Source organism: Etheostoma spectabile, chromosome 7, assembly GCF_008692095.1.
Source record: "Etheostoma spectabile isolate EspeVRDwgs_2016 chromosome 7, UIUC_Espe_1.0, whole genome shotgun sequence".
NCBI lineage: Eukaryota > Metazoa > Chordata > Actinopteri > Perciformes > Percidae > Etheostoma > Etheostoma spectabile.
Window position 1 is genome coordinate 11622736 of NC_045739.1, and position 12165 is coordinate 11634900.

General features: G+C 41.6%; 2 protein-coding genes across 3 annotated transcripts in view; both read left to right on the forward strand.

The window, feature by feature from the left end:
- Positions 1 to 998: 998 nt before the first annotated feature.
- Positions 999 to 12165, forward strand: part of mmp9 (matrix metallopeptidase 9) — a 12697-nt gene continuing 1530 nt past the window's right edge. Inside the window, exons 1-13 of one of the 2 annotated variants that reach the window (XR_004332723.1) lie at positions 999 to 1326; positions 1632 to 1870; positions 2033 to 2181; positions 2299 to 2427; positions 2542 to 2715; positions 2842 to 3015; positions 3109 to 3282; positions 3378 to 3533; positions 3638 to 3845; positions 3947 to 4086; positions 4180 to 4330; positions 4515 to 4618; positions 4741 to 5111. Coding sequence is in view for 1 of the 2 variants with exons in the window: in XM_032520904.1 (XP_032376795.1) it covers positions 1189 to 1326; positions 1632 to 1870; positions 2033 to 2181; positions 2299 to 2427; positions 2542 to 2715; positions 2842 to 3015; positions 3109 to 3282; positions 3378 to 3533; positions 3638 to 3845; positions 3947 to 4086; positions 4180 to 4330; positions 4515 to 4618; positions 4741 to 4868 (2064 nt within the window). In the remaining variant the exon portion in view is untranslated. Of the gene's footprint in view, positions 1327 to 1631; positions 1871 to 2032; positions 2182 to 2298; positions 2428 to 2541; positions 2716 to 2841; positions 3016 to 3108; positions 3283 to 3377; positions 3534 to 3637; positions 3846 to 3946; positions 4087 to 4179; positions 4331 to 4514; positions 4619 to 4740; positions 5394 to 12165 lie in introns of those variants that run through there. The other variant, XM_032520904.1, reaches the window with a different exon arrangement.
- The window catches only part of LOC116692533 (zinc finger protein 335), a 12854-nt gene continuing 6584 nt past the window's right edge, over positions 5896 to 12165 (forward strand). The window contains exons 1-12 of the mRNA XM_032520903.1: positions 5896 to 6043; positions 7830 to 8023; positions 8175 to 8451; positions 8568 to 8645; positions 8992 to 10071; positions 10174 to 10332; positions 10460 to 10624; positions 10718 to 10973; positions 11068 to 11245; positions 11336 to 11448; positions 11554 to 11572; positions 11740 to 11856. Of these exons, the coding sequence (XP_032376794.1) occupies positions 7832 to 8023; positions 8175 to 8451; positions 8568 to 8645; positions 8992 to 10071; positions 10174 to 10332; positions 10460 to 10624; positions 10718 to 10973; positions 11068 to 11245; positions 11336 to 11448; positions 11554 to 11572; positions 11740 to 11856 (2634 nt within the window). The 5' untranslated portion in view covers positions 5896 to 6043; positions 7830 to 7831. The remainder of the gene's footprint in view (positions 6044 to 7829; positions 8024 to 8174; positions 8452 to 8567; positions 8646 to 8991; positions 10072 to 10173; positions 10333 to 10459; positions 10625 to 10717; positions 10974 to 11067; positions 11246 to 11335; positions 11449 to 11553; positions 11573 to 11739; positions 11857 to 12165) is intronic.

Below are 12165 nucleotides of genomic sequence, written 5' to 3' on the forward strand. Positions count from 1 at the left end.
AAAAAGAGAGAAGTAAGATCTGCTTTGTCGGGAAAATACATAAACATTAGGTCCAACTACTCATTGCCAACTACTCATTGCCAAATGAGACCTGTAATTCATTGCTGATGCATTCAGTCATCTTGGGGATGAAGCCACCGAAGATGTTGCATCAGCAACAGTGAAGGAGGTGGTTCCCCAAAGTCTGGCCATCAACAATACTGCATCACTGCAAAGAATCATATGTAACAACACAGGGATTTCTTAATCACCTTAATAATGTGGTATAGAGCAGAAAACTAAAAGATTTAATTAAAAGTTTGCCAACTCAGAAAATAAAACAACACACAGTTTTCTGTAAGAATCTAATTCTGGCATGACCTAGATTGACATTTTATTCAGTATCCAGCTATAGATAAAGAGGAAAAAAATCTCTATTTATATCATTACTTTGAGCATCTAAATAACAGAAGTGTCTGGCTTGGTCCCATGATGAGTGTGTTGTACTCAGGTAAAAATACATCAACATGTCCTGAAGAGCTTTTTGCATGAATGATAAGGATGACAACAACAATGTATACTGAGCATCTAAACAATGTCTTTGATCTATTTAGGTTATTTCCTGAAGGTTTTTGATGATGTAAATTCCTAAGGTAATAGCAACTTTAAGAGCTTTCAAAATAATATTTGTCATTTGGTTGATAAGTTGTGTGTTTTCAGGCAGCATGCTTTACTTTATTAACATAGTACAATTGCAGCCAAAATCATTTGCCATAATTGGTCTTATCCACCACTACTATTGCCCAACCCATCCAGCTTGAAATATACAAAAAAATAACAATTAGCTAACCACTCACTAGCTGTTAGGTAAAGCTAAATGTGGATATTTTGGAAATTCCCCATATCCATTCAACATTCTGTCTGTCAAGATGTAAGTGGGAGGGTTGAGGTTAGTAGTAGGCGGGGGTGAGGTGAAGTGACTAAGACTTTACGTTGCATAAAAACAAGGTCCACAACCAAGGACACAAACCAGAGACAAGCAGAGCCACCAGTCAAAACAAAGAGGAAAGACAACACTTATTCACTGCTGATCGTCAGCGGAGAAGCTTTTTCATCCTTTTTGTCTAACGGAGCACTTGTTCGCTGCTAGGCTCTTAGTGTATTTGATTTTTTTGTTACATTTTGAAACAACCTACAGCAGATCTCATCATGAGGTGCTGTGCTTTAGCTGTGTGTTTATTTTTGAGTGTGAGCATACAGGATGGATGGAGCCTTCCCCTCAAGTCTGTCTTTGTCACCTTCCCAGGAGACATCATCAAAAACATGACTGATACGGAGCTGGCAGAAGTAAGTAGCAGATGGTTCACTTTATCTTAATGGATTGAAATTCCCAAAACAGTGTGCAATCAAGCTGTGCGGGGAAGTAATTATCTGAATTCTCTATCATAATGTTGATGAAAATAATTAGTTTCTGCTGAATTTAAGATACACAAGTAGCAGTGTAACAGTGAGAACAGGCATCACAAAAACACTAGAAAAGAATTTAATTTGTTTTTCAAACTAAAGTTTACTTCATAAGGACCTACTCTGATATAATCATCCATCTGGACTTATTAGATCATGTGATTTCTCATGTTCTCCTATCCTATCAGGGTTATCTGAAGAAGTTTGGCTACATTGACACACTGCACCGCAGTGGCTTCCAGTCTATGGTGTCTAACTCCAAGGCTTTGAAGAGGATGCAGAGGCAGATGGGGCTGGAGGAGACTGGAGAGCTGGATAAGTCCACCCTGGACGCCATGAAGCGACCTCGCTGTGGGGTTCCTGATGTGGCTAACTACCAAACATTTGACGGAGACCTCAAATGGGACCATCGAGATGTTACTTACAGGTAAGTGGAAAGACTAAATTCTTTCATAGACTTGTAGACATTAATGTGTGCTTTTATTAGATATATTAGAGCATCTCTGATGGAGGTACCTCACCAGGTATCTTCACTGACATTGTCAATTATAAGTCTGAAAGCAGAGTTTCAATCTGCTTTTCTCCACAGGATTCTTAGCTATACTCCAGATATGGAGATCTCTCTGATTGATGAAGCCTTTGCCAGAGCTTTCAAGGTGTGGAGTGATGTGGCCCCTCTGACTTTTACCCGCCTCTTTGATGGAACGGCTGACATCATGATTTCATTTGGAAGAAACAGTATGTGTTTGTTTGGTGGTCATTTCATGTTGATTTCACATAGTTATATTATAATTTTGTACTAAACACAAGTCTAAAATCAAAGACTAACGTGCAATTTAAAAAAAAAAAATTCAGATCACGGAGACCCATACCCATTTGATGGTAAGGATGGTCTTCTGGCCCATGCTTATCCCCCTGGTGAGGGTCTGCAGGGTGATGCACACTTTGACGAGGATGAGTACTGGACCCTGGGAACAGGACCAGGTAATCAGCCATACCAAAAGATATTACTCCACTACCAACAATTTTATGAGGTTGTCTCCTCGGTGTTCACTTTATACATTGCATTAAATGTATGATTTATTTTTGTTGCCTAAGCTGTGAAGACTCGCTATGGGAATGCTGATGGTGCCATGTGCCACTTCCCCTTCACTTTCGAGGGCAAATCCTACAGCAGCTGTACCACTGAGGGACGTTCGGACAACCTGCCATGGTGTGCCACCACAGCTGACTACAGCAAGGACAAGAAATTTGGTTTTTGCCCAAGCGAACGTAAGATTGACAATTTATTCTGAAGGGAAATAATAGATCAAAGGTCAGCCACATGAGAGCATTTTCTTTAAGGCATGCTGACTCGCTTTACCCGCTCATCCTTTCCCCTATTTTTTGTCCTGACAGTTCTGTACACATTTGGAGGAAACGCAAACGGAGCGGAGTGTGTCTTCCCCTTTGTCTTTTTGGGGGAGGAATATGACAGCTGTACCACAGAGGGTCGCAGTGACGGCTACCGCTGGTGTGCCACCACAAACAACTTTGATACTGACAAGAAATATGGATTCTGTCCCAGTCGTGGTGAGTGACAGGAACCACAATGCATAAGGGCTGTGAAGTACTGCCACAATGGCTGGTTTTCTAACTGGTGTTGATATGTCTTTGTTTGGCCAGACACCGCTGTAATTGGTGGAAATTCTGAGGGAGAGCCCTGCCACTTCCCCTTTGTGTTCCTGGGTAAAAAGTATGACTCCTGCACAAGTGAGGGACGAGGAGATGGCAAGTTGTGGTGCAGTACCACTGACAGCTATGATGACGATAAGAAATGGGGCTTCTGTCCCGACCAGGGTGAGTTACATGAATACAAGGAAGAGAAAGTAGATAAAATGCATTAGGTATTTGCCTGTGCCATTCATTAATATTCCTTAATGTATGTGCTCCAGGTTACAGTCTCTTCCTGGTGGCAGCCCATGAGTTTGGACATGCCCTTGGCCTGGATCACTCCAACATAAGAGACGCTCTCATGTATCCCATGTACAGCTATGTGGAAGACTTCTCCCTGCATGAAGACGACATTGAGGGCATTCAATATCTCTATGGTAAGGTCATGACAAACTGTGTTATCATGCAAAATCCCATCAAAATGAAACAATTTCCAACTCCTCAACCCTTTCTCTCATACAACACAATTTTCTTTTTTTAGGACGCAAAACAGGGCCTGATCCCACCCCCCCTCAGCCCAACACCCCAACCACTACCCCTTATCCAGACCCTGATGAGACTGACGCTACAGATGGACCCACCACCACGACCACCACACGACCTGTCGATCCGACCAAAGATGCCTGCAAGTTGACCAAATTCGACACCATCACTGTGATTGAGGGAGAGCTACATTTCTTCAAGGATGGGTAAGTCAATCAGTCTCTTCTTGTTTGTAAAATAAGTAAAAACAGCAACATAAACAGAAAACGGCAGTAGTGAAATGGTAATTCCATGTGTTGATTGACAGATATTTCTGGAAGATGTCTAACGGAGGCGATGAAAAGGTCAAGGGACCCTTTCCTGTTTCTGAGAAGTGGCCCGCTCTGCCAGCAGTCATTGACTCTGCTTTCGAGAACATTCTGGCCAGGAAATTGTACTTCTTCTCAGGCAATAAAACTTTATATTGTGTACAAGGGACCTCTAACACTTAAGCCAGAAGTGCAAAACCATTTTTTTCTAATGATCATTTTTTTTCTATAGGGACCCAATTCTGGGTGTACACAGAGCAGAGTGTTCTAGGACCCCGAAGCATTGAGAAACTCGGTCTCCCCAACAGCGTTCAGAAAGTGGAGGGAGCACTGCAGAGGGGGAAAGGCAAAGTGCTGCTCTTCAGTGGCGAGAACTACTGGAGGTCAGTTAAAATTGGATGGGGAAGCATGTTTGTCACTGGAAAACCCTACCTGCCCTTTGGTTTTCCAGTCAACTGTTGAAATAAGTTTATTAATATATATGTCTTTACACTACCAAAGTTTGTGATTTAAGACACCAGATTGTTTTTCCCATTTAAATTATATTCTCTGCTATGATCAACACAGGCTTGATGAGAAGGCCCAGAAAATCGACAAAGGGTACCCCAAATACACAGATTTGGCCTTTGGTGGTGTCCCCAATGATGCTCATGACGTGTTCCAGTACAAAGGTAATTTCAAATATGCATCTACTGAGCTCAATAAACAAAATTGGAATTTTACAGTCTATTGTGACATATAAGAATCCTCATTTTGCATTCTAGTGATTCAAATTGAAATATTTCTGCTTTAGATCACACCTACTTCTGCCGGGACCGCTTCTACTGGCGTATGAACTCCCGCAGGCAGGTGGATCGTGTTGGCTATGTGAAATATGACCTTCTCAAGTGCACAGATGCTACAGGTCCCAACTACTACTGAGGAGATGAACAAACTGGGATGAGCGGGAAAATTGTCTTTAATGTGGTAGCACCTACTTCTCTCTCCTGTTCAGGTGTTAGGGAGAATGTGAAGCAGTATTTGTAGTGTCTGTTGTATAATGTGTGTGCTTTCTGGGAAGTGAATAATTCACCATCATTGACTAATTATATTCTATTGGCTAATTCTATAACATACAGCATTGGCCTAAAAATAACCTTAAAGGCACAAAGGAAATCAAACTAAGTTTGGCTTTGCCTTGCCCACAATCTGTGAACTGGTTGGTTATGGGAGTCTAACATTTGAGACCCATAACCACAACTAAAACGTTAACAAAAGCTATCTGCATTTCAGATTTGCTACATGACTTCTTAACGTCTGACAGGTTCAGACACTTTACAGTATTGGATTATTTTGGTATTTATAGCTATATCTAATATTATTTTTGCGTCTTTTAGCTTGTTTGTTTTGTATAATTATGTGTGTATTTCTGAAAATGGCTTCAAAGCCAATTACTTGCACTGGAAGACAATGCATGTCTCCTTCACTGAAATTATTTATGATACTGATATGTTTTGTATTAAAGTTTTTACTTTTAACGTTAATGCAATAAACATTATGTGAGAACTACATCCCACTGTCAACTATCTCTATCGTTCACCTAAACACTCGATTAACTGACATGCCTATGGATTATCTGACAACACTATGCTCACACGATATACTGTATATTTATTTGACATTTGAATCCACATTCCAACAACAGGAAAAACATGTATAAACGGCGACTATAGAAATTGTATTTTTTTACATTCAGCGACGGTCTCCTGAAACGCCCTAAGTGTATGCATATTACTCCGCATCAGTAATATGCCTTCCTCTAAAAACAATAGTCCACCAAGCGATTATAAAAATCACATTTAATCACAATTCCTGAAACATATAACGACCAATCTGCCAGTGAACACAAACTAAATAATTTGTAAATATGTCAATGTTTGCTTAAACAACAAAATAGTTTTCAACAAAAAATAATAAATAAGATCCGGTTGCACGAACAGGAAGCAAGGAGAGTCTCATGGCGCCCGACTAGAATGAAGCAACAATTATCGGTTACTAATCTCTGTTCTATTTAGCGCATCTACACTCTAGGACACCTTTCTACTCGAAAATACACGGTAAGAAAAAAGCGTGGAGATTCTAGTGCCGGAGAAGGAAAATATTTTAATTTCCTTCAGGGAGAGAATTTGGGCGGTCTGTCGCAGCTGAGGCCCTCGAGGTCCCCAGTAGAGCTCTCAGAATGCCTGAGTGTAAAACGGGGTTGTCTGGTCAGAAATGGCGACGCGGAGCAGGCAGGACGAAGGACAGCTGGGCCTGTTTAAAACCGCTAAGACACGCTGTGTGATGAACGTTGTAACACCCGATATGACGACTTGGTTAGCTAGATCAGTGACATGTTCGTTGAGTAGCGTTACCTTATTCAACCACTCCAACTATAATTGGGAGACAGTTATATCTGTTTTGTAGATCCATCGAATAAGATACGTAGCAGACAACAATGCTTTTTAGCCAGCTAAAAGCTAGCGCTAGCTGGTGTGCTTCATCGTTGACATCACGTTTCTAAACAACTTTACTGCCGGTCAGGTCTTATGAGTATAATCACACTCGGACAGTTCAAGTGTGAACTGTTCGCCCCCAGAATAGACCTTTAATTCACACAACCTTGACGCCCTTGAGTGAAAACTAAAACTCTTCATATAACTAGCTAGCTAATTTAATTTATCATTTATTTATACTCTTTATTGATCCCCTATGTGGAAATTACACTTTAGCTAGCTAGCTAACTAACTAATATAGACAGACATGTCTATGGTTTATCGTATGAACGTACGCTTAGGTAAATGCTAGCGTTACTGCTGGAGGAGTCGGTTAGTTTTCCTAAATAAACACTGTTCGGCAACGTTACACGTATCACAAAGTGATGAATAACCAATATCCTTTAATGAAATTAATGTAGGAAATGGCCTTTTTTTTTTAAATATTCAGGAGCAAAACACATGCACTAAGTCCAGAAATACTGTACATAATAGTATCACAAAATAATTTAGTACATCAAAACTTTGGTTAAGTGTAAATTGCTCAGCTATGTTATCCTTGTTTCTATGTGCACTCTATTTGGTATCAAGGAATTTACATTTCTTCAAATACATAATTGGCATCACAATGCATATAAAAGGCGTCATAAAGACACACTAAGTGTAAACTGTGTACAAAATTCAAAGTTAAAAAAGTTACAGTTAATTTCCAGTTGGTTGCCCATCTGTAAGAGTTAATGACAGCTAGGAAACATACAATAACCTACGAATGAGAATATTATTTTTGACTAAAAATTGATTACTTGAGTTGCCTTTCCAACGTTATACATCCTTACTTCATCACAGTTTAAAAAGATGATAAAGTTTCAGTATTTCTGTCCAGGATGTCTGCAGGTCTCAAAGCGCTGAATATTGGTTTTAAAATTAATTTTCTACTTTATTATTATTTCAATTTAATTGTATTTATAGTATCAAATCACAACAAGAGTTATATCAAGACACTTTACACATAGTGTAGGTCTAAACCACACTCTATAATTTACAAAAGACCCAACAATTCCAATAATTCCCCCAAGAGCAAGCAGTTAGTTCAACAATAGCGAGGGAAAATTTCCTTTTTAGGGAGAAACCTCGGACAGACCCAGGCTCCCTGTAGGCGGGTGATTGACGGTGCCGGTTGGGGGTATGATGAACAGTGGCAATTATAGTTACAATAAAGATAATATATTAAGAATTACTGTCTATCTAGTGACACAGTAGCTGTGAGTATAAAATATCTTATCTAGAACATTTCTTTGTCAAAAACTATATATTGAGAATATTTGAGGATTAATTGAGGATATTGAGCTTGTTTATTTCTTGTGGATAGTCATGGATTCAGAGGAAAATGAGGTGGAAAGCAGCAGTGATGCAGGTCCCTCAGGGATGGAGGAACCATCTGAAAGCGGCATGGGTATGGAGTCATCAGAGGCCATGTCTGCAGACAGCACTGATACTGCTGCCTCTCATGCACAGGCCCCAGAGTCTGACTGCCATGTGGGACAGAGTTCAGAGGGACTTGTGGTAAGTTTTGATTTAAAAAAAAAAAAATGTTATTTTGTGTGGTAGAAAACTTCCATATACTAAATGCAACAAAACCAGATATAGCAATTAGGCTTGTTTCATAAACATTTGTAGATATCACAATCATGTTTTTTTCCCCCTCCCTGCCAAGGTGTTCATCCCAGAAACCAGCTCCAGTACAGATGTCAGAGTTTCATCAGTCCACCTCCCAGACTCCTCCTCAGTGGCCCAGTCCACCAGTGTGTCCAGCGTCTCCACAGTGACTCAGTCAGTGCTGGTGTCTGAGTCAGCCCAAGTGCGGGTCCACTCCAGCGCAGCATCTGAAAGAGCCATGATGGTTTCTGACTCAACTGCTTCAACCTCGTCAGACCTTGGGTCTGCCATTGACAAGATCATAGAGTCCACCATTGGCCCTGACATTATGAATGGTAATTTAACTGACACTCCACTTTCCTTTAAATCATAGGCTCAACAGCTTTAAGGTGTTGGATTAGTTTACTGTAAAGCAGCAGATATCTTAATCTGTCTACTGTTCTTCTGTTAGGTTGCATAGCTGTGACTAGTGCAGAAGATGGAGGGGCAGAAACAACCCAGTATGTTATATTACAAGGACCAGATGACGGTAAGTGTGCTACTGTTACTGTTAACTCATTAATTATCAGCCCATTTCAAACTCTTTTAAAGTTTATGAGAAAATAATCACCATGTTTACATAAGAAAACAATTTATTGAATACTCTGGTGGGGTGTTACTCAGACAGCATTTATTTATAGAGCAGATACATGATTTAGCCTTTCCATATCATGTAATGAACCAACTTTATTTTAGTTCTCTCTTACAGTTTTTATTTAAGTATTTTAAAATCCACTTTAGTTGATGACACACATTATGGGAATCCTTTTGTATGCTGCCTATAGGAGCTTCTATAGTAGCCCACATGTCATCTTGAGCCCTCTCTGATTATATAGCCATAGAAGCTCTTGCAGAAGGCCCCACGTCCACCTGTCTGGACCAGGGAGACCTGCAGGGAAACCTTGATCCCGACCAGCCCGACGATCGGCCTGGTCACTCAGGTTACCCAGAGGACAGCAGCAGTCAGCCTGACCAGCCCCAGCACTCCCACCCTTCCCAGTATATGGACTGCAGTGCAGATGGTCCAGACCAAACAGGGGAATCTTCATCTTCTTATGTGGAATGTTCAGGTGAAGAACCCGATCAGACACGCTCCCAGTCAGGTTTTCCTGACTACAGCGGGCATAATAGTGACCAGGACCTGCCTGGATACGTGGAATGCAGTGGGGCTGATTCAAACCCTCGCAGCCGAGGTCACTATGTGGTGGAGTGCAGTGCTGGTTACCTGGAGTGTGCGGTGGACGATGAAGAGCAACCGCATCATTCCCGCAGTTACATTGACAGTAGCGCAGACCACCGGACCCAGACAAGTCGGCAGTATGGGGCCGAGTATGGGGGGCAGTGTGTTGCAGCTGCAGACTCTGAGCAACCAGGTTGTTCTCAGTATCAAGTGAGGGACGATGATGAAGATGACGAGCGGAACCAGGATCCAGACCAGCCGCAGCACTCTCAACAGCAGCCCCAGCACTCCTGTTACATGGAAAGCAGCAATGGCCCTGAGGCCTCTCTCTATGCCGATGACAGCTCCTCATCAGACCACCCTCTGGCAGACACAGCAGGTTTAGATGGGCTTCCTGAGGCATTGGAGTGCAGCGAGAGCCAGTCTGGGCCGTACATCAGCAGCAGTGGGACATACACCTCCAATCCAGAGCCTGAGCTGGCCCAACAGTGCTCAACCAGCCAGGAGGAGCCCCAGGGCTCCCAGGGGCCTCAGGATGAACCTGAGCTGGTCAGGGAGATAGAGACATCAACAGTGGCAGAAGGCTCCGGACACAGACCACCAAACCTGGCGGAGTTGGAGGAGATGATGGAAGTAGTGATTGTTCAGCAGTTCAAGTGTAAGATGTGTCCATACAAGAGTGTCTCCAAAGACACACTCATTAACCACATGAGAGACAAACACTTCAAACCTGCAGGTAAGGGTTATGGTTGATTATGTATCACACAGACATAACAATTTCACTGTAAGTTTAGATTTTAATACAATTTGTATTTGTGGTATAATTTCCGGTTTACAGGGGACATGTCAAAGAAGCGTAAACGTGGACGGCCTCCTAAAAGTGAGACGTTTGCCCGTCGTCAGGCAGAGAGGGTGAAGGCAAAGGCTGCTCAGCTCCAACAAGCAGAAGAGGAGGAGGATGATATTGTTGATGCTGGTGCTATTGATGATGCTGAAGGTCAGTGAGAAAGACTTTTATTAAACCCCCCCCAAGCAACCAAACATTCATAGTTTTCTGATTTAGTGTAATTGTCAAAGATATAAGAATAATGTATTCCCTTCCCTGCTCCTGTGTTTATTCCTAGAGGATAGTGACTACAACCCTGCAGATGAGGACCTCAAAAGAAGACCACCTGCCATTATAAAGAAGCGCACTCCTCCTATCTCTTCCTCCTTTCAAGGGCGTCCTCGACGCAAGGTTGGTCGTCCAAGAAAGTACAGCCTTGTAGAAGAAGGCTACAACAGCAAAGGTTGGTTTTCAGTTTTAACAGAGTAAAGCAAAAACCCGCCTATCACTGCAAATTGGAGCCCACACATTGTTCTATTGCATTGGTTTGTTACAGAAGCAGAGAGTATTGCTAAGAAGCCCAGGGTTAGCGCAGATGCTAGTGCACCTGAAGAGGCCAGCTCTTCTGGGCTAAACAACGTTCCTGCTTTGGTGACTGATGGAGACACAGCTGAGGCAGCAATAAGCCAATCAGACTCTGAGAACAAAGACCCTTCATCCAACACACAGCCAGAGGAGTTCTTCCAGAAGAAACGCGGACGACCCTCCAAACGTTTTCTTCGGAAAAAGTATAGAAAGTATATTAATCGAAAGTAAGTATCAAATTCTGAAATAAAGTTGTGTTACAAATAGTATTTCATAATATTACAACAAGTTAATCTCATCTATTTGTTCATTGTCGTGCAGTCGGTACTATAAATCCCTCAAACCGCTCCTGAGACCTCACAACTGCTGGATCTGTGGCTCACGCTTTCTCACTCAAGAAGATTTGCGCTTCCATGTGGACTCCCATGAAGGCAACGACCCAGAGCTCTTCAAGTGCCTCCAGTGCAACTACCGCTGTAAGCGCTGGTCTTCACTTAAGGTCAGATAAAATGGGTCAAAACATCCATTTTAACAGTGTTTACATGCATGTTTGCATGGTGTCCTAAAAGTCTTTTGGGCTGTTTTGTAGGAACACATGTTCAATCACGAGGGCACCAAGCCGTTCAAGTGTGAGAAGTGTGATTACACAAGTGTCTACAAGAAAGATGTCATTCGCCACTCAGCAGTCCACAACAAAGAGAAGTTAGTAACTCAGACAACATGCAGCACATACACAATAAATTATTTCTATTACAGAACGTTTTGCAGGTTTTAAAATATTGTTACTATTTTTCCCCCACCCTACAGAAGAAGAAAAACGGAGTTGGTAAGACACTTCAGGTCTCCCATATTTGAGTGATTGTTAAATGTTAATTAGCATGCTCATGCTATAATATTAACAATATGCATTCTTAATGTTGTAGCGGATTACTTTCTGTTTTGGCTGGTTAATGCTTTCTTTTGTGCCACTTATGTCAGTGTTGTGGCTTGCAGGTACCAAAGGTGTCAGAGTTCCTCTGCCCTGTGTGTCACAGGGTTTACCCCATGCAAAAGCGATTGACTCAGCACATGAAGACCCACAGCTCAGAGAAGCCACACATGTGTGATAAGGTTAGACAATAAAGATTTTACCATTTAAAAACACTTATAGAACAAGAATATATTATTTGGTTACCAACAATTAAAAGACACATTTCACTGCAACTACAGGGGAGATGCTATCACCTGTTCCTCCTTGACAAACAATGTAATGATTTTTCCTTGCATTATCTGTTAAACTTACAGTATGTAAGAGATTTTTACTCTTAACTCTACTGTAGTGTATAGAGTGCTTGGACACCAGCAACCAATTCAAGTTTTCCTATAAAAGATATTCTTGAAAGATCAATAGGGGCAAAAGTGTTCCCGTAAGATGCTTGT